Below are 22,776 nucleotides of genomic sequence, written 5' to 3'. Positions count from 1 at the left end.
ACGATTGGGAAATTTCCTACCCAGGAACTTGCAAACAGCCGTTGACCAATGCGGTGGAGCTCCATCTTCTTGAAAAATGATGTTGGGTTGCAAGTCTTGTATCTGTGGGTACGCAAACTGCTCCAACATGTCCAGATGCACTGACCCATTCACTGTTTGTTCTGCAAAGAAGAACAGTCCAACAATCCTGTCCTGCATTAACCTGCACCAGACGTGTAGTTCAGGGCTATCGCGAACATGTTCAATGACAACATGCGGATTTTGCAAACCCCAAATCCGAAAATTAAACCTATTAACCCTTCCTGATAGATGAAAAGTTGCCTCATCTGAGAATAACCATTTTCCAGGAAGCTGGCATCCATATCAATATGCTGCAGCAAATTGTCGTCGGCGTGGTTTGTTGTTCAGCGTCAGATGTTGCACAATTTGCACTTTGTGAGCACACATACGAAGATGCTGGTGAACTACACGATGTAATGTTGATCAAGGTACTTCAAGCTGCCTAGATGCTTGATGAATTGACTTTTGTGGGCTTCTAAGAAATGTTTGTCTGATGTCCTCCACTGCCTCTTCTGAAACTTCATAACGTGCACCACCAGAATGTTTCAGAACACTTCCTGTTGCCAGAAACTTCTTATACCATTACTTAAATGTTTTCACATCAGGTGGATTACATTCATACACACGCCGAGAATTTCTTTACACAGTAATCGGCGATTTTGTTTCTGCAAGTCACACTACTGCTTGCATGCGCTGCTGTGGAGTGCCATTTTCACTTCATGCGACCATGCTGCACTGTGGTGACGATAGTTGGCACTTCTGATGTGGGAATATAAATTCTTTAGATGCTCTACGATGTGGTGCATTTTTCATTGTTGTATCTACTGTGGTTTTTCTCTCCTGGGTCCTTGAAATCAGGGAGGTTTGAGTGGGACACCCTGTATTGTAATTTTTAGAATTTTCTGTAGTATTAAAACTTCACATTTTTATACAAGGTTTGGTGTACAGTTAGCATGATATTGTTGCAAGTAATAAATGAGACATCCTAATGATGTGGAACATGTCACTTTAACATAAGTTTTCTTTACACAAAATAATTAATTTTTTTTAGTTACTACTTTATATCTAAAAAGTCATCTATTGAGTAGAAGGAGAAAATAGTATACATGGTAAATACAAATGAGAGAAACAAAGAATGGTATCAAAATTTAATAAACAATGGATACAAATTTCCTACTAGTGTGGAGAGTGCATACGTGAATACAAAAACATGTTACTTTGTACAGTTTAATTCGGCGTGTGATGTAGCTCATTTCAGATACTGTGGGAAACCTAGATAGCATCTTGATGTTATCTTCTGATCTTAAACAAGCAGTGCTCTGAATAAGTGCACTGGTGGTTACTCATGGGATAAGAAGGAATAATTTTACTCTTCAAGCTGGCAGCTATTTGTGAAACAGACAGACATACACTTAATCACGAACACTTAGTCAGTCATTAGAAGAAATCCAGTGACAGAAAATCATGTTAACGTCTGAGAGAGAGATAGGGGGGAGGAGTCAGTTTGTTGTCTCAAACCTGAGATATATACACACATGACATTTAAACCAGGAATAACTAATGAATAGTTAGTGAATCAAATTGGGGAGAAGAGAACTTAATTAGACAATGTGTTTAAAAGAAGCCACAGGCTCATAGGATACAGCATGGGACCTCATGAAAATTAATTTGGTAATAGGGAGACGTGGGCAGGGTGACAAACTTTCCAGGTTCAAGTCCTGGTCTTACACAACGTTTTTACATGCCACTGCAAAGTGAAAATTCAGTCTACAGATTGTTCATGTGTCTGCCCCCCACCCCCACCCCCCTTTTTTTTCTTCTTCGTACTTGTCAAATACGCTGGAAACAAGACAGTTCAGAAAACTCCAAGTTCTTGAAATGGGGATTCAGTATAACACCATCAAAAGAGCCAAAAAGAGACAGTAAGTCACAATTTTTATCATAAGAGCACCAGTTACCTACAAAATAGAAAGAGAAATGCGAAGTCAGCATAATGCAACAGTTTTCATATTACATGGCTCTCACTGTTCATTTCTCTGATTTGCATTTACTTTTCTTTTATCAACTTTCTTCTTCTTTTCTGTCTTTAAATTCCTGAACAATATTGGTTGTTTAGAGATAAGTGTGTCACTTACCTTCCGAACCATCTTTATCTACATCTACATCTACATCTACATTCATACTCCGCAAGCCACCCAACGGTGTGTAGCGGAGGGCACCTTACGTGCCACTGTCATTACCTCCCTTTCCTGTTCCAGTCGCGTATGGTTCGCGGGAAGAACGACTGTCTGAAAGCCTCCGTGCGCGCTCTAATCTCTCTAATTTTACATTCGTGATCTCCTCGGGAGGTATAAGTAGGGGGAAGCAATATACTCGATACCTCATCCAGAAACGCACCCTCTCGAAACCTGGCGAGCAAGCTACACCGCGATGCAGAGCGCCTCTCTTGCAGAGTCTGCCACTTGAGTTTATTAAACATCTCCGTAACGCTATCACGGTTACCAAATAACCCTGTGACGAAACGCGCCGCTCTTCTTTGGATCTTCTCTATCTCCTCCGTCAACCCGATCTGGTACGGATCCCACACTGATGAGCAATACTCAAGTATAGGTCGAACGAGTGTTTTGTAAGCCACCTCCTTTGTTGATGGACTACATTTTCTAAGCACTCTCCCAATGAATCTCAACCTGGTACCCGCCTTACCAACAATTAATTTTATATGATCATTCCACTTCAAATCGTTCCGCACGCATACTCCCAGATATTTTACAGAAGTAACTGCTACCAGTGTTTGTTCCGCTATCATATAATCATACAATAAAGGATCCTTCTTTCTATGTATTCGCAATGCATTACATTTGTCTATGTTAAGGGACAGTTGCCACTCCCTGCACCAAGTGCCTATCCGCTGCAGATCTTCCTGCATTTCGCTACAATTTTCTAATGCTGCAACTTCTCTGTATACTACAGCATCATCCGCGAAAAGCCGCATGGAACTTCCGACACTATCTACTAGGTCATTTATACATATTGTGAAAAGCAATGGTCCCATAACACTCCCCTGTGGCACGCCAGAGGTTACCTTAACGTCTGTAGACGTCTCTCCATTGATAACAACATGCTGTGTTCTGTTTGCTAAAAACTCTTCAATCCAGCCACACAGCTGGTCTGATATTCCGTAGGCTCTTACTTTGTTTATCAGGCGACAGTGTGGAACTGTGTCGAACGCCTTCCGGAAGTCAAGAAAAATAGCATCTACCTGGGAGCCTTTATCTAATATTTTCTGGGCCTCATGAACAAATAACGCGAGTTGGGTCTCACACGATCGCTGTTTCCGGAATCCATGTTGATTCCTACATAGTAGATTCTGGGTTTCCAAAAACGACATGATACTCGAGCAAAAAACATGTTCTAAAATTCTACAACAGATCGACGTCAGAGATATAGGTCTATAGTTTTGCGCATCTGCTCGACGACCCTTCTTGAAGACTGGGACTACCTGTGCTCTTTTCCAATCATTTGGAACCCTCCGTTCCTCTAGAGACTTGCGGTACACGGCTGTTAGAAGGGGGGCAAGTTCTTTCGCGTACTCTGTGTAGAATCGAATTGGTATCCCGTCAGGTCCAGTGGACTTTCCTCTGTTGAGTGTTTCCAGTTGCTTTTCTATTCCTTGGACACTTATTTCGATGTCAGCCATTTTTTCGTTTGTGCGAGGATTTAGAGAAGGAACTGCAGTGCGGTCTTCCTCTGTGAAACAGCTTTGGAAAAAGGTGTTTAGTATTTCAGCTTTACGCGTGTCATCCTCTGTTTCAATGCCATCATCATCCCGGAGTGTCTGGATATGCTGTTTCGAGCCACTTACTGATTTAACGTAAGACCAGAACTTCCTAGGATTTTCTGTCAAGTCTGTACATAGAATTTTACTTTCGAATTCACTGAACGCTTCTCGCATAGCCCTCCTTACGCTAACTTTGACATCGCTTAGCTTCTGTTTGTCTGAGAGGTTTTGGCTGCGTTTAAACTTGGAGTGAAGCTCTCTTTGCTTTCGCAGTAGTTTCCTAACTTTGTTGTTGTACCACGGTGGGTTTTTCCCGTCCCTCACAGTTTTACTCGGCACGTACCTGTCTAAAACGCATTTTACGATTGCCTTGAACTTTTTCCATAAACTCTCAACATTGTCAGTGTCGGAACAGAAATTTTCGTTTTGATCTGTTAGGTAGTCTGAAATCTGCCTTCTATTACTCTTGCTAAACAGATAAACCTTCCTCCCTTTTTTTATATTCCTATTAACTTCCATATTCAGGGATGCTACAACGGCCTTATGATCACTGATTCCCTGTTCTGCACTTACAGAGTCGAAAAGTTCGGGTCTGTTTGTTATCAGTAGGTCCAAGATGTTATCTCCACGAGTCGGTTCTCTGTTTAATTGCTCGAGGTAATTTTCGGATAGTGCACTCAGTATAATGTCACTCGATGCTCTGTCCCTACCACCCGTCCTAAACATCTGAGTGTCCCAGTCTATATCTGGTAAATTGAAATCTCCACCTAAGACTATAACATGCTGAGGAAATTTATGTGAAATGTATTCCAAATTTTCTCTCAGTTGTTCTGCCACTAACGCTGCTGAGTCGGGAGGTCGGTAAAAGGAGCCAATTATTAACCCAGCTTGGTTGTTGAGTGTAACCTCCACCCATAATAATTCACAGGAACTATCCACTTCTACTTCACTACAGGATAAACTACTACTAACAGCGACGAACACTCCACCACCGGTTGCCTGCAATCTATCCTTCCTAAACACCGTCTGTACCTTTGTAAAAATTTCGGCAGAATTTATCTCTGGCTTAAGCCAGCTCTCTGTACCTATAACGATTTCAGCTTTGGTGCTTTCTATCAGCGCTTGAAGTTCCGGTACTTTACCAACGCAGCTTCGACAGTTTACAATTACAATACCGATTGCTGCTTGGTCCCCGCATGTCCTGACTTTGCTCCGCACCCTTTGAGGCTGTTGCCCTTTCTGTCCTTGCCCGAGGCCATCTAACCTACAAAACCGCCCAGTCCACGCCACACAACCCCTGCTACCCGTGTAGCCGCTTGCTGCGTGTAGTGGACTCCTGACCTATCCAGCGGAACCCGAAACCCCACCACCCTATGGCGCAAGTCGAGGAATCTGCAGCCCACACGGTCGCAGAACCATCTCAGCCTCTGATTCAGACCCTCCACTCGGCTCTGTACCAAAGGTCCGCAGTCAGTCCTGTCGACGATGCTGCAGATGGTGAGCTCTGCTTTCATCCCACTAGCGAGACTGGCAGTCTTCGCCAAATCAGATAGCCGCCGGAAGCCAGAGAGGATTTCCTCCGATCCATAGCGACACACATCATTGGTGCCGACATGAGCGACCACCTGCAGATGGGTGCACCCTGTACCCTTCATGGCATCCGGAAGGACCCTTTCCACAGCTGGAATGACTCCCCCCTGTATGCACACGGAGTGCACATTGGTTTTCTTCCCCTCTCTTGCTGCCATTTCCCTAAGGGGCCCCATTACGCGCCTGACGTTGGAGCTCCCAACTACCAGTAAGCCCACCCTCTGCGACCGCCCGGATCTTGCAGGCTGAGGGGCAACCTCTGGAACAGGACAAGCAGCCATGTCAGGCCGAAGATCAGTATCAGCCTGAGACAGAACCTGAAACCGGTTCGTCAGACAAACTGGAGAGGCCTTCCGTTCAGCCCTCCGGAATGTCTTTCGCCCCCTGCCACACCTCGAGTCGACCTCCCACTCTACCACAGGTGAGGGATCAGCCTCAATGTGGGCAGTATCCCGGGCAACCACAGTCCTAGTCCGATCGGGGGATGCGTGGGACGAGCTGGCCGTCCCCGACAAACCCCCATCCGGGCCCCCACAGTGATGCCCATTGGCAACAGCCTCAAGCTGTGTGACCGTAGCCAACACTGCCTGAAGCTGGGAGCGAAGGGATGCCAACTCAGCCTGCATCCGAACACAGCAGTTGCAGTCCCTATCCATGCTAAAAACTGTTTTGCAAAGAACGTCTGAACTAATCTACAGAGAGCGCAAACAAATCGACAAAATTTAAACGGTTATTAAAATACAAGATTGCCTAGTAAATGCAGTAATGTTGCTACTTGCGCACTGCTGACACACTGCTCGTCGGCGGAAGGAGACTACGCGATTTTACACTATTCAGGTACTAAAACGCGATGCTACAACTCTCAAATACTATAATACGCCCGAAATTTATGTATCAAACAATGCAAGTACCAAAAACACGCAAAGAAATTAAGAATTAAACTATGTAACAAATGAGTGAGCTAGGAGTATACGACTTGCTGCTGCAGCTGGTTATCCAACGGCGGCAGGGAGCACACTGACTGTGACCAACCGACACTGGCCGTTCAAAACAAAAACAAAAGACAAACGACTACGCGAATTTACACTATTCAGGTACTAAAACGTGATGCTGCAACTCTCAAATACTATAATACGCCCGAAATTTATGTATCAAACAATGCAAGTACCAAAAACACGCAAAGAAATTAAGAATTAAACTATGTAACAAATGAGTGAGCTAGGAGTATACGACTTGCTGCTGCAGCTGCTTATCCAACGGCGGCAGGGAGCACTGGAATATAGCCTTCTTATAAATGTCATATACATGGTGTCCCATTTATCTTGACCACCCTAAATAACTATTTGTCCAGATGCAAATTACAAAATGTTTCGAGCAGATGTTCTTTAACTGTCAGGGGGACATCAATCAGCATTATTGCCTTCATTGTAGCTTTGTTTTTTACAAAGATATGAACAGCGGTATGACTTTTTTAAAATGCACCCTGTATTTTTTATTTGGTAATTCATTTCCTCTCCTAAAGACCTATTCAAAAATGTATCACAGTGTACCATTCACTGAAACACAACTTTATTAATTACATAACACAACATTGATGTTGACGCTCCCAGTGCTTAGTGCAGGTACTCAGGATAATGGAACACATCCGCGTGCAGACGTTGACAGAGGACAAATGTAAACATAAGTAGAATGCACACCCGTCATTCCGTCAACCATCATGAGTTGAAGAGTTGTGTGAGTAGAATGTACACCAACAAAAAGATGGTAGAAATGTTACTCATCTATGGGGAATGTAAGTTAGCAGAACAGTAATTGCAATACTGTTTTCTTATGTAGGGGTACATTTAGTACAGTAGTTTAGTCCTTTTCAATACTGTTATGTAGAGTACGCATGCAGTAAAGGCTGTCCTTCCTACAAACTGCATTGACATAACATTTCTTTTATTGTTGTTGATGAAGGTAGGCGAAATGCTACGCATGTAGTGGAACTATACAGAGAGCGATATCCTGACAAGAACCCACCTTCCCAACAGATTTTTCTTGTCTTGTTGTGATGCTTCAGGAAACGGAAAGTTTCAACCCACGACAACGTAATCCTCGTAGCACTCGCACAGACGAAGCTGCCTAAGTTACTGTTGTCACTTCTGTTGCTATGAATCCACATATTAGCACACGACAGCTTTAACACGAGATTGGCATTTCTAAAACCAGCGTACATCATATTCTTACATGGCACCAGTTCCATCCTTACCATGTACACCTACATCAAGAATTGCATGTGAATGATTTCCAGAATGGTGTACAGTTTTGTCAGTGGGCACAGCAGCAAATCCTCGCCAACCCGAACTTTTTCTCCAATGTGCTATTTACCAATGAATGCTCCTTCTCAAACAAAGGACAGTTAAATACAAGGAACATGCATTATTGGTCCAGCAACAACCCACCATGGCTTAGACAGGAAGACCATCAGCGTCAATGGAGAGTTAACATCTGGTGTGGAATGCTTGGTACTGCAATTATCGGCCCTTATTTCATCAATGGTAGTCTAAATGGCGCAGCGTATGCCAACTTCCTCAGACGAATTCTTTGTCCTCTTATGAATGAAGTGCCGCTAAGAACCAGAATGCTTATGTGGTATCAACACGATGGGTGTCCAGCACATAATGCCTTGCTTGCAGGTTGTATTCTGAACCAAAGGTATCCTGCCAGATCTGGCCTCCACCTTGATGCAATCGCTGGACAGTGTGACTAAGGCTTTCAGCCTGAGCGGGTTGCCTCCAAACATGTCTCTGACAATTGTCTGGTTGAAGGCATATGTGACACTCATCAGTGGAGAGAACAGAGGCCTATTTTGAGTGGTCCATTCGGCATGCTATTGAGCCCATCTGTACTGCACTGCATGGTGTCGTGGTTGCCTAGATGGACCTCACCATGGACATCGGGAGTGAAGTTGCGCTTCATGCAGCTTATTGCATGCAGTTTGAGTTGTAACATGACATCCTGTGGCTGCATGAAAAGCATTATTCAACATTGTGGCATTGCTGTCAGGGTTCCTACGATCCATAATCCATAGGTAGCGGTCATCCACTGCAGTAGTAGCCCTTGGGTGGCTGGAGCGAGGCATGTCATCAACAGTTCCTCTCTGTATCTACTCCATGTCTGAACAACACCGCTTTGGTTCACTCCGAGACGCCTACACACTGCCCTTGTTGAGAGCTCTTCCCGGCAGAAAGTAACAATGTGGACACGATTGAACCACAGTATTGACCACCTAGGCATGGTTTGAACTACAGACAACACTAGCTGTGTACCTCCTTCATGTTGGAATGACTGGAACTGATTGGCTGTGGGACCCCCTCCATCTAATAGACACTGCTCATGTGTGGTTGTTTACATCTTTGGATGGGTTTAGTGACATCTCTAAACAGTCAAAGGGACTGGAACAATCAAAGGGACTGTGTCTGTGATACAATGTCCACAGTCAACATCTATCTTCAGGAGTTCTGGGAACTGGGGTGATACAAAACTTTTTTTGATGTGTGTATATTACAGCCTGTCTGGACTATGATAAGTGCTTGAAAATGACTAACAGTTGAAAATAGCTAGTAGCACAGACAAGAAATGTATTACAGCCTGTTTGGATAATGTTTTCTTTCTTATTATATATAGCTTTATTTAAGTTTCTGATTAAAAATTGTGTTTATCATTACATTTCTTCAGGTAGTGAAAAAGATAATGAGAATTCAGGAAAGGTGACAGTATCGGAAAAAGAATGTGTCACATCATCTCCCGCAGATAGTGATGAAGTAATAACAAAAGGAAGTATAAGGCAAAGGAATATAATTCAGAGTGATGAAGAAGATGATGGTAAAGGTAAAGAGGCATTATTTTAGCTGTACTATCCACTTAAATGTCTCAGTAATGGTTCCTTGTAATTACTTATTTTCAGCACTGAACTGACTTCTATCATTCTCAAAAAGTTAATTGTTCCTTATCATCCTCTATGCAGAAACTTGGTCACTCATGATCACCAATCTGTAAGTCTGGAAAATTTTGCATTTAGTGTAGCTGAATAACAGGGAATCAGAAACAAATTGGTTCTTGCCTTTTATGTGACTGGTACATTAAAAAGTGTAATAAGTTGTTCAGTATTACCGTGCGTGCAGATTTTGATGATGTGCTTCAAATGTAATGAGTTGCCATGTAGCATGAGTCAGTTGTCTAAACTGTTTGTAGAAAATATGCAGAGGTTAAAGAATTCTACTTCACCTAATCACTTGAATCATTACAAGCAAATCTTACACATTTACATTCCAGTTGAGCTTGTAGGGCTCTGACAATTGACTTCTACAAGAATCTTGTGTAATAGATAATCATATAAAGTGATCTGCAAGAGATATGTGTTGACAGAATATTAAAACCTTGAGGGAAATAGGTATTCTTTGTAAAATTACTGCATAATTAACAGAAACATAACATGTATACATGGTGGGGGGAGGGGGATGGTGAACACTCTACAAATGGCACAAAAAAGCTGAGATCAAGCAAGGATGTCCCTAAAATATTACATCTCAAAGTGGGATGATTGCTTCAGTTATTCACATTGATTCCGTAGCCCCTCCTTCCCATCCCCTCACCCTTCCAATCAGTGGTGGAGTAAAATGTTAATGTATGTTATTTTAGTCTTTTAAATTTTCACAAAGAATTGTTAATTTGAAAGTTAAGTTTTTTATAATTTCTCTAAGTCTGCATTGTTCTTCCATCACCACTTTCTCAAGGTAAAAGCTGTACCTATTTATCAAAAGGAGAAACTTGCTGTAGTAGTTAATTATTCCATGCACTAGAAGTTTAATCTTAATAACTATTTTTTGACTTCCAGTGCAAGAGCATCTATTCTTTGAAACAGTAAAATTTTAATTTTTGTGTTGCATGTGCTGTGTAGGAATTACGAATTCATTGTACGAAGTTTTTTAAGGTGACAATATTATGAAAAGTAAAGTTGCTACTCACCATATAACGAAGATGCTGAGTTGTAGATAGGCACAACAAAAAGAATGTCACAAATTAGCTTTACACACACACACACACACACACACACACACACACACACACACGACTGCAATCTTTGGTAACTGAAGCCACACTTGCCAGAGACTGCAGTTGAGTGTGTGTGTGTGTGTGTGTGTGTGTGTGTGTGTGTGCGTGTGCGCGCATGCGTGCGTGTGTTTTGTCTATATTTGACGAAGGCCATACTGGTCAAAACCTAGTTTGTGACAGTCTTTTTGTTGTGCGTATCTGTCAATCAGCATCTCCGCAATATGGTGGGTAGCAACTTTCCTTTTCATGATATTGTTACATTCCATCATGGATTCTCCAGTGTTTGTTTTGTAAAGTGAAATAGTTACAGTCTACTCATATTTATTTTGTTTCACTGCTCTAGGCCTGTCAGCAATTGACTGCTATGTAGTGGATGCAGCAAGTAGTTTAATTAGGGTGCAGGGGAGGGAGTTGGTAGTGGATAAGTTCTCAGAGATCTCGATGACACTCCCTTTTTCTCACTGAGTTTGTAGCAGGGATAGGCTAATAGATGAGTGGGAAGGGAAGATTTATAGACATCAAGTACTGTTACAGAATTCCAGAAAATAATGAAACAGACTAGGAAGAGTATAATTGTGAGCATGAATTAATTAAGTTTGTGAACTGGTTGTTGGTTAAGTTCAGTTCCCAATAAGTAATCATAATAGTGAAAATGAAATGACTGCCTTTAAAATATCAAAAATTGCAGTGTTTATAACTAAAAAATTTAACTGGCACTCAAGATAGCACTCTTAGCTTGTAATGTAGAACATTTACTTGCTGTTCTTGCTCCCAAGCAATGTGTGTGCTATAAATTTACCTCCACTTGAAAGACTTCAGGGCTTTTCTGATGAAACTAAAACTACTTGAATTTCTGTTTGCTGGGAAAGTGCCAGCATCATGTTACAGGGTGTTAAGTGAAGGAGTCCCTGTTTCAAAATTAAATATCTTGAAAACTGAGACTGATAGATGAATGCAGCAAATGGTACGTTTACCATGAAAGCTGTAAGAATCTTTTACAGAAATTTGAAAATGCCTTAATTTGAAAAGCTGCTTACAGATGGCGCTGTATTCGCAATACGTAGTGCTTATAAATAGTGCGCTGTAGCTCAGAGTGATCAGTTCCTCTGTTGACACCTGAAAGTAGGTTAGTGTACCAAAGGAAGGGGTTGAAATCATGTTTTCCATTGCGTATCATGTTGTCAAACCCAATTTAATGTTCCAAAACAATGTAATGTGAAAACTATTTGCAAGCGCTTCACAAAATTCCAATGAACAGGTAGCGTGCCTGATAATCTAGCGGGGGGAAGTCAGCCCCAGGCAGACTGTAGTTAATTTCATGTGGCCACAGTTTCTGTAGGTATTCAGCAAAATCCAAAGAAATCCATCTGAAGAGTTGCAGCAGAAACTGGTTTGAAGCGTTCCACCATACATAAAATACCGAGATAGATGTGCACGTGTTTCCATTCAAAATCCAAAGCCACAAGGTCATACCTTTATGAACTGTGCGACAGAGTGCTGACTTTGTAAACCACATTCTCACAATGATTGATAATGAAGGATTTGATGGTGGTTGTATCTGGTTCACAGATGAAGTGCACTTCCACTTGAATGGAGTGGTGAGTAAAGAAAACAGGCTATTTTGGTATTTGATAATCCCTGTTTGTGTGAACTGAAACCACATTATTTTCCCAAAGTTATTTTTTGGGCTTTGGTATGCAGCTGAGGGATTGTTGGTCCTTAATTTCATGCGAGAAATGGTCACTGGTGAATGTTATGTTGCAATTTTCAAACAGTTTGTCACAACAAAAGCTAGCTTTATAGGATTGACCAGGCACTGAGTAGGTCATGCAAGATGAGGTCAGACCACACACACCAAACAGGTGTTTCACTTTCTTGATGAATACTTCAGGAATAGAGTCATCACATTGGTTATTGCAAATTTACTGGTGCCAGGATGGATTGGGCTCCATATTTACCCTATCTGGCTCCTCATGCCTACTTTTTGTGGGCCCTGTTGAAAGACACTGTCTACTCGAACCATCCCACCATGTTGGACGAGCTTGAATTGGCAATCTGTGTGGCACTGGAATCCAATTCCTTTGAGACACTACAAGATGTGATGGCAAATTTCATTGTTTGATTGTGCCATCTTTGTACTGCAAGTGGTGGACATTTTGAAAAGACTACAAATAACCTCATAGATCGGGCAGTTGCAGGGCGGGGGGGGGGGGGGGGGGGGGAGTAAAAAAGTGTACATACTGTGAAGAACGTTCAAACAATTTAAAATCAGAGATGGTAAAATAGTTGACATTAAAACTGAGTGGAAGTCCAAATCTGCAAAAACTGTTTATTATGTTTTCACTGTATGACAACCAGTTTCATACCCTGGAGGTATATCTTCAAGTCATATCTGTGTATAGAATAAAATTACATAAGTAAAACCACTAGTAGTCAACATAATCTACAGAACAAAGTAGACAATAAAGTGATGTACTCACAAAACTAATACTTCATGTGCCACAAATTCCTAGCTACAAGTGTGCATAAAAACATGTCACTCCTTGGTAAAACCTTGGGTGAAACAGCAGATGGGCATCCAGTCTGAATCCTGCGTAACGAGTAATACATATCCAAGACACAGTCAAATGAGAAGCCTGGACAGTATGTGACAATCCATGTATTATAGGATAAAGCCTATAAGCACAAAACATTGCTGAATGAATGTAATGTAAATTAAAACACTGCTTATGGTATCAGTAGAGTATAAAAGAGAAGAAACCTACCATTGTCAAAATCCACCAGAGAAACAAAGAATTAAAAGACACATGATCCTTGGGAGTTATCAATATACTAAAATATATTGGCATACGTCAAATAGTACTACAGATTACAGTGTAATTGTGATTGCAAAGACTGCTTGCAAAGGACAAGTTTAATTGTGCACACTGATACTGTATGAAATGCACAGTGTTTAGCATGACCTGTTATCATCTTTTCGAATTACGCTATTTCATAACTTTTTGTATAATCTATTTATAAAATTCTCACAGCTTCCACAATAAACATGCTTTTTGTTGTACCCATCTTGTCGATTTTAGTTTTCGAGATACTAAATTTGTAAACTAGGGACTTCTTCACTTGACATCCTGTGTAAGTGTATCCTAGTATTGGATTATAAGCCATTTCTACAGAGAAGAAATAAGCAGAATATCTCCTTCCTTCATTTAATTTATATTCAACTGTAATTTTCCCTACAAGAGTTCAGGGAAGCAGCACCACACCAATAGACAATGTTTTCATTTAAGTCTCAGTGTGAAAGCAGATTGCAATGAGTTAAATCTCAAGGCTCTGTGTGTTAAGTATAAGGAGGTGACTGTTTCATTAAATTTCCTCATCCACAAAAGAGATATTGATTTCACTCCATAACAGATTTTGGGAACTCATCTCATTATCAGAATGGTCCTCAACATGGTTGAAAATAATTGACAGCAGTGGCACAAACACAAAAATAAGTAAAAGAGAGCAGAATTACACTGTCAAAAATGTTTTCAAGCATATTTGATATAAATATAAAATCACAATGACACATTAAAACACACCAGCATACAACATATCACTCTCTAAACATAAGCAAATAATTTTCGTACTGTAAATTATATAAATTATACAAAATACTCATTGTACAAATGGACACTTGGTTTAAACCTGAAGAATGTCTCATAAATGAGAATATTACTATTTGTGTCATTAAAATGAATTGTACAGATGGAAAGCCAGTACTATAAAAAGAAGAGATGGGCGAAAGGTGGAAGAAACATACACAGGGACTATATAAAGGAAGGAAACTTGAAGATTGAGAGACCTGCCAGAAAGTGCTAAGTGAAGAGTCAGAGCTCCTAAGAATCTTAAAAAAGATTAAAGTTAAAAGAATTTTTGAAATAGGAACCATGAATGTACAGACAATGACCAACACTGGTAAGAGAGATGAAAGAGAGAAATATCGGTATACTACTAACCACGCAAGAAACTAGATACAGTAACAAAGATACAATAGTAGGAAAGCTTCATAGAGCTGATAGGAAAACCTGAAAGGATATCAATGCTGTTGATCTAAATAGGGAGCAAAAAGTATACAATAGTAAATGGACAGTAACAGGTAGAACCACTATGTGGGAGGAGCTTCATGATACACTGACAAATGAAGGTACTTGTGGGCAATTACAATGCACAGATTTGAAGGGAGAACCAACATAAAGGAACAGTGATGCAGTACCCAACACAACAGAGGAGAAACAGAGGTTAATTTAACTGTGTTACAGACACAAAATCAAACACATCACAATGCACTTCAGGGCCATATCGAGTAAGTAACTGATATGGACAAGCCCATGCACCCAATTCGACAAACACTAGAGAGATCATGAACACCAGGTCAGGGAGAACACAAGAACAGAATCAGATTACAAGTTATTTTTGATTCCAGAGGCAGATGGCACAGACTAAAAGAACAACCAGAAACTTCAGGATAGAAAAAGACAAATTATACTCTTGATTAAAATAATTTTATGATTGTCGTTTTAGCAGATCGAGTGATAGGGCCATCATAGTTCTTTCTCGAGTGCCACATGCTCGTTGTGTTGCTTATTGCGTAGGTATTGTTAAGTGTGGCTGACTACACGCTGACAACAATGAATCCTGCAACTGCAGTCAGTCGGCGACAAAGTTATTTTAACTGGATTGCAAAACATAATTGAGCCAAATGTGCAGAAGGAATTTTGACATAAATGAATGGGAAGAACGTTGTGAATCAGGCTGAATTATGAGGAAAGGAGGAAAAGGAACAGGAGCACTAGTAGGGGCAGACAAGGACTGTGCAAATGCAGTAGAGAACCACAGGAAAGCATTGAGCAGCAAGAATGACCCAACCAGAAAAACTGGAGATTTTCATAGGCTTAAGGACAATAAGGCTGACCAGAGGACAGAGGCTTAAATACAAAGTGGACGAGATTGAGAACAACTTTAGGGAAATCAAGAATAGACTTTTTCTTGGTAAACTTGAAAAGACTCTGAATACAGGGTAGTGAACTGTTTATAAGGGATAAAAAGGCAATTCGTATGAATGGAAACTATAGGATACTTGCAGAGTACTTTCATGACTCGCTGAACTGCAAACCACCTGAAGACAAGCCAGAATTGCTGCCAAATGTAGGAGGGAGAGTGTCATAACTTCCAACCAGGGATGAGATCGCACAAGCCATAAGTTATTTAAATAATAATAAAGCAACTGGAAGTTATGGGATAGTAGCCGAGATGATAAAATGGGATGAGGACAAGGCAGTAGACAAATCTGGGGAACCTGGTGTTGTGGGCGACAATGGCTAAGAGGGCAGAGTTCACTCAGAGACGTCCACATTGACTGCTTCCTCGGAAACCACTGCTGGGGTCCGAGAGCAGGCGTGGGAACAGCAAGAGTGGGCATCCCGAGACTGATTGAGATGGCAATGCTGGGACAGTTGGTAGGTGTGGACAGAGCTGATTGGTGTACCAGTGCTCCAAATCCCCCGGAGTGTTCGCTGTTATAAGATACCTTCGCCCATGGATGGCAAGTACTGTGACTGGCACCCACAATGGTTTTATTCCAAACAAGCATGCTCACACAACTGTGCCCAGCAGCAAGCGGCTGGCAGGTCTGGTCCAGTGTTGTCGGCTGTGGGGTCGTGAGATGAGAGTATGTGGCTGCAGCCCATGGAGGAGCTCTGCTGGGCTACATTCATGGACAGGGGTTGACCAGTAAGTGCTGAGAAACAGAGTGAGGGCAGCCGTAGTGGTGGGAGTACTCACCACTTTCAACATTTGTTATTTAAATGTATGCACCATATGCCCCACTTCACCATTGGAGGAGGAGTGAAACAGCAGACTAAACAGGTGCTTGATGGTATTCGAGGTGCAGAACTGTTTGAAAGTCTCCGCCATGTGTTGGGGCCCATTATCCAACATGACGGTGGAGGGAAGCCATTCAGTGGCAAGTACACTATGTGATCAAAAGTATCCAGACACCGCCAAAAACATACGGTTTTCATATTAGCTGCATTGTGCTGCCACCTACTGCCAGGTACTCCATATCAGCGACCTCAGTAGTCATTACGCATCATGAGAGAGCAGAATGGGGCGCTCCGCTGAACTCATGGACTTCGAACATGGTCAGGTGATTGGGTGTCATTTGTGTCATACATCTGTACGCAAGATTTCCACACTCCTAAAAACCCTACGTCCATTGCTTCCGATGTGTTGAAGGGACACATATAGCACAAAAGCGTACAGGCTGACCTCGTTTGTTGACTGACAGAGACCGCCAAAAGTTGAAGAGGATTGTAATGTGTAATAGGAAGACATTTATCCAGACAGGGATTACAAACTGCATCAGGATCCACTGCAAGTACTATGACAGTATGGCGGGAGATAAGAAAACTTGGATTTCATGGTAGAGCTGCTGCTCATAAGCCACACGCCACACCGGTAAATGCCAAAGAATGCCTCACTTGGTGTAAGGGGCGTAGGCATTAGACGACTGAACAGTGGAAAAGCATTGTGTGGAGTGACAAATCATGGTACACAATGTGGCGATCCAAGGCAGGGTGTAGGTATGACGAATGCCCGGTGAATGTCATCTGCCATGGTGTGTGTAGTACTAACAGTAAAATAGGGAGGTGGTGGCGTTATGGTGTGGTAGTGTTTTCCATGGAGCAGGCTTGCACCCCTTGTTGTTATGTGTGGCACTATTACAGCACAGGCCTACATTGATGTTTTAAGAGCCTTCTTACTTCCCAATGTTGAAGAGCAATTTGGGGATGGCAATTGCGTCTTTCAACACGATTGAGCACCTGTTCGTAATGCCTGGGCTGTGGCAGAGTGGTTACATGACAATAACATCCCTGTAGTGTACTGGCCTGCTCAGGGTCCTGACCTGAATCCTATTGAAAACCTTTGAGATGTTTTGGAACGCCGACTTCATGCCAGGCCTCACCAACCGACATCGATACCCCTCCTCAGTGCAGCACTCTGTGAAGAATGGGCTGCCATTCCCCAAGAAATATTCCAGCACCTTATTGAATGTATGCCTGGGAGACTCCAACACCATATTGAATTCCAGCATTACCAATGGAGGGCACCACAAACTTGTAAGTCATTTTAAGCCAGGTGTCTGGATACTTTTGATCACATAGTGTATCTGGATGAGAGCATTGAGAGTGGTGTTGTTGATATTGGACGCCATGCTGATGACTTATAAGTATTTAAAGTGAGAATCCATGACAATGAGCTACATAGATCTAAAAAAGGAGCCAGCAAAGTCCAGATGGATCCAATTCCAGGGGACGAATGACTGGGGTGCAGGTACCTGGTGCCGAGCTCAAGCAGAGCAGTTGTGCACTTTGGCCTGCACATCTTTATTCAGTCATGGCCAGTATGCTTGGCACCTTGCAAGGGCCTTCATCTACAGCATAACCCAATGGAGCAGGTGCAAAACATGGGGGCACAAGTAGGTAAGATGATAAGATAGTGAGTACCTTCTTCTGTGTCGAGTAGAACATCGGAGACAAGGGGCAAATGGTGGGAGCTCAGGGTTGGCAGATTCTGAGAAAGAAGTGAGCCACCCATGAAGCACATAGTTTGTGACACACCACAAGACTGGATCATGGCACATGTCTGCAGCAATGTGAGTAGCTGTAATGGGAAACCCATCCATAGCATGCCATCGTTTCTTATAGATGTGAAAACAGGAGATCACCTGTTGGTCAAATGCTGGGTCAGGGTCTAAGGACAGACAAGAAAGGTCATCCACATTTTTTGTTGTGCTGCGGGCTTGTATTTGATAGTATAAACATAGGAGCTTAGGAAGAGCGGCCAATACTGGAGGTTTTGTGTAGTCCACTCTGGAAGCCGAGAGTAGGGCCCAAAGAGAGCCAGTAGTAGCTTATGGTCTGTAATGAGAGTGAACTTGGTCCTGAAAAGGTAAATGTGGAACTCCTTAATGGCTAAGATGATTGCCAAAGTCTTTTCCTAGATCTGAAAATAGCTCTTTTGAGTGGGTGTCACTGTTTTCGATGCAAAGGCAATAGGCTGTTCTCTACTGTCGTCATTCCTGTGGGCCAGTACTATGCCAGTGCTGTACGGAGAAGCATCCATGGCCAAAACCAGTGGACGAGATGGAGTCTACATCTACATCTACATCTACATTCATACTCCGCAAGCCACCCAACGGTGTGTGGCGGAGGGCACTTTACGTGCCACTGTCATTACCTCCCTTTCCTGTTCCAGTCGCGTACGGTTCGCGGGAAGAACGACTGTCTGAAAGCCTCCGTGCGCGCTCTAATCTCTCTAATTTTACATTCGTGATCTCCTCGGGAGGTATAAGTAGGGGGAAGCAATATACTCGATACCTCATCCAGAAACGCACCCTCTCGAAACCTGGCGAGCAAGCTACACCGCGATGCAGAGCGCCTCTCTTGCAGAGTCTGCCACTTGAGTTTATTAAACATCTCCGTAACGCTATCACGGTTACCAAATAACCCTGTGACGAAACGCGCCGCTCTTCTTTGGATCTTCTCTATCTCCTCCGTCAACCCGATCTGGTACGGATCCCACACTGATGAGCAATACTCAAGTATAGGTCGAACGAGTGTTTTGTAAGCCACCTCCTTTGTTGATGGACTACATTTTCTAAGCACTCTCCCAATGAATCTCAACCTGGTACCCGCCTTACCAACAATTAATTTTATATGATCATTCCACTTCAAATCGTTCCGCACGCATACTCCCAGATATTTTACAGAAGTAACTGCTACTAGTGTTTGTTCCGCTATCATATAATCATACAATAAAGGATCCTTCTTTCTATGTATTCGCAATACATTACATTTGTCTATGTTAAAGGACAGTTGCCACTCCCTGCACCAAGTGCCTATCCGCTGCAGATCTTCCTGCATTTCGCTACAGTTTTCTAATGCTGCAACTTCTCTGTATACTACAGAATCATCCGCGAAAAGCCGCATGGAACTTCCGACACTATCTACTAGGTCATTTATATATATTGTGAAAAGCAATGGTCCCATAACACTCCCCTGTGGCACGCCAGAGGTTACCTTAACGTCTGTAGACATCTCTCCATTGATAACAACATGCTGTGTTCTGTTTGCTAAAAACTCTTCAATCCAGCCACACAGCTGGTCTGATATTCCGTAGGCTCTTACTTTGTTTATCAGGCGACAGTGCGGAACTGTATCGAACGCCTTCCGGAAGTCAAGAAAAATAGCATCTACCTGGGAGCCTGTATCTAATATTTTCTGGGTCTCATGAACAAATAACGCGAGTTGGGTCCCACACGATCGCTGTTTCCGGAATCCATGTTGATTCCTACATAGTAGATTCTGGGTTTCCAAAAACGACATGATACTCGAGCAAAAAACATGTTCTAAAATTCTACAACAGATCGACGTCAGAGATATAGGTCTATAGTTTCGCGCATCTGCTCGACGACCCTTCTTGAAGACTGGGACTACCTGTGCTCTTTTCCAATCATTTGGAACCCTCCGTTCCTCTAGAGACTTGCGGTACACGGCTGTTAGAAGGGGGGCAAGTTCTTTCGCGTACTCTGTGTAGAATCGAATTGGTATCCCGTCAGGTCCAGTGGACTTTCCTCTGTTGAGTGATTCCAGTTGCTTTTCTATTCCTGTGTAAGTCAGATCACTGAGCTGCGTGAAAATATGCTCACAGGCAATTATCGACCTGCACTAAACACCCTTCTTCCAGAACTGGCTGAGCGGATAGATAATGGGGGTTAACTGTGGAAGGAACTTAGAATGATAATTTACCTTTCCCAGAAAAAGCCTGCAGCTCCTGCTGGATTTGGGGCGGGGTAGAGTGTCAACAGCAGAAATGTTGCAGTTAGTGGGGTGAACCCTGTCTTTGTTGAGCAAGTGGCCCAGGTATTCCACTTGCTTCTGAAAAAACTGACATTTGTGTAAGTGGCACTTGAGCCCTGCATAACTCAACATAGTGAAGATTGCGCAAGTGGTTCTGATGTATAGTGCCTGTGACAATTAGTTCGTCTTGATAGTACAAGCAGGAAAGGACACAATTAAAAGTTCCAGATATCTCTGGAAAATCGCTGGAGTGGAAGAAATCCCAAAGGGCAAGCGTCTTTATTTGTATAAGCCATAAAGCATTGCAATTCCTCATCCAGGGTGATCTGCAAATATGTGTCAGCAAGGTCTAGCTTAGAGAAATGTTCACCTCTGGATGCGGGCTGGGGTAAGTTTACACTTGTGCCTGAGCATTAATCGTCGATTTCCATCCGGCTGGAAGAGCCACTGGATTTCTTGACCACCACAAGGTGTGTGGCCCAAGCACTAGTTTTGATGGTTTCAATTACTCCAGCTGCACGTAGGCTATTGAGTTTTTGCTTAACAGCCACCCCTAAAGAGACTGGAAGATGAGGTGCAGCATTCAGACGTAAGGAGATACGAGCCGGCAAATCCGTTGTGCACCCAGGGTCGGTTTCAAACAGAAGCACGAAGGCAGCAAAGAGGTTGTCTAGTTCCTGGAAGGGAACCAGTAGGAGACAGCTCGAAACTCAGCAGTGATGGAGAAACCTAGCAGTGAGAAGGCAATGAGATCAAAAATGTTGCCAGCTGAGTAACCATCAGCAACAAACAGTTGTCAGGTGGATGACCTGTTTGTATGTAGTGTTAATCATGAAACTGATCTTGGAGAGAATTGAACTGGCACCATAGGCAGGAGGCTGGGGGCAAGTCAGGGGAACTAAGCATACATGTGGAGGTTGATCAAAGAAACAGTAGCTCCTTTGTCTACCTGGAAGCAGATGTCCTTTGTTACAATTTTGAGGGTGATAAACAACTTGGAGGTGGAAGGATCACTCTGAGAAGCAACTGCCTTAAGTTCATGCACTGTCCTGTGAGGCATGTGGGGGATGACTGTGTCGATGGTTGACAACAAACAGTGTGGAGATACCCATTTTCCCCAAACCAGGGATCTGGACAGTCTGCATGTAGGTGCACTATGAAGCAGTCAGGACATGGTGGCAGATCCTGCTGATTACATCAGCAGAGTGTGACAGGCTGTTCAGAGGCCGTGGAGGTGTCTGATATTGATGAATCACAATGCCAACATCTGGAAAAAGACTTACGAGAATTCTGCCCCTGAGGTGGCGGCTAGATCGGTGCTACCTAAGGCTGCGCCATTATGTGTTCATTTGTAGCATGTGTGATCTCAAAAGAGTGTGTGATTTTCAAAATACCATCTAAAGGTTGGGTTGCCCAGTTTGAGGACTGCAATACGAACTTCCGAATCAGAAGCCAATTTAACCATATCATTTTGGATTAGTGAATTTGCATATGAAGCTTTGAAAGCCATGTTTGTGCAAGTGAAATTGCAATTTTGATTCAACCCTTGTAAATCCATCAGTCATGAGTGGTATGACTGACCAGGTTGCTTGTAATATTGATGCAACTTGAGGCACATTGTGACCACATCGAATTATTTGAATAATAATTGGACAGTAACGAACTCATCTCCTTGGACATGAGTGCAACCAGATTTGAGAGTGGAGCCAACTTCTTTAGCAAGAAAAATGTCTCCAGGGAAGCCCCAGAAAGGAAAAGTGATCATTGAAGAATGTGATCCAAAAAAAGTGATGACGTGCTGCTTCGGATGCTGCAAATAAATGTCCAAATCCTCTTTTGCATCATTAAATGGCGAAAATGTGGGTGTGCGGCACTCCACCTATGAATTGGCCACAGCCTGAGTGGGTTGGAAACTCTGAACTCGTGAGTGATCCAACAGAAGTTGAAATTGTTCTTGGAGATGCTGTTGCTGCTGTTGGAGCTACTGTAAGAACTAATGCTGCTGGAGCATCTGTTGCTGTTGCTATTCCACAAACTGCATGAGCCTGGCATTAATGGAATGCTGCTAACTTTTTACCTCGTCACCAGTTATAGTGACCAGAATCAGACAAGTCTGGGAACGAGTTCAGAACCAGCCATGACTGGCTGACTGGTGAGAGCATTGACAGCAGTTTGCCAGAGAAAAACAGCTGAATAACACAAGAGAATGACAGACTATGGAAGTTGCATGACAGAAAAACAGTCCAAAAGGCAAACCAAGATTGCGTACTAAGACGTTTTGAATTCTGAACCAAGACAATGAGACAATGATGTGTAGCGAGATCTGTATGATAATGCAGACAAATCACA

General features: G+C 42.7%; 1 protein-coding gene across 1 annotated transcript in view; it reads left to right on the top strand.

Annotated features, from left to right (window-relative positions):
* The window catches only part of LOC126198947 (Bloom syndrome protein homolog), a 217,495-nt gene that overhangs the window by 18,816 nt on the left and 175,903 nt on the right, over positions 1-22,776 (top strand). The window contains exon 3 of the mRNA XM_049935592.1: positions 9,149-9,301. Coding sequence (XP_049791549.1) covers positions 9,149-9,301 — 153 coding nt within the window. The remainder of the gene's footprint in view (positions 1-9,148; positions 9,302-22,776) is intronic.

The sequence above is a fragment of the Schistocerca nitens genome, chromosome 8, assembly GCF_023898315.1.
Source record: "Schistocerca nitens isolate TAMUIC-IGC-003100 chromosome 8, iqSchNite1.1, whole genome shotgun sequence".
In the NCBI taxonomy this organism is placed as follows: domain Eukaryota; kingdom Metazoa; phylum Arthropoda; class Insecta; order Orthoptera; family Acrididae; genus Schistocerca; species Schistocerca nitens.
Note: the sequence above shows the minus strand (reverse complement) of the source record. Positions and strands in the feature narration are given on the sequence as shown.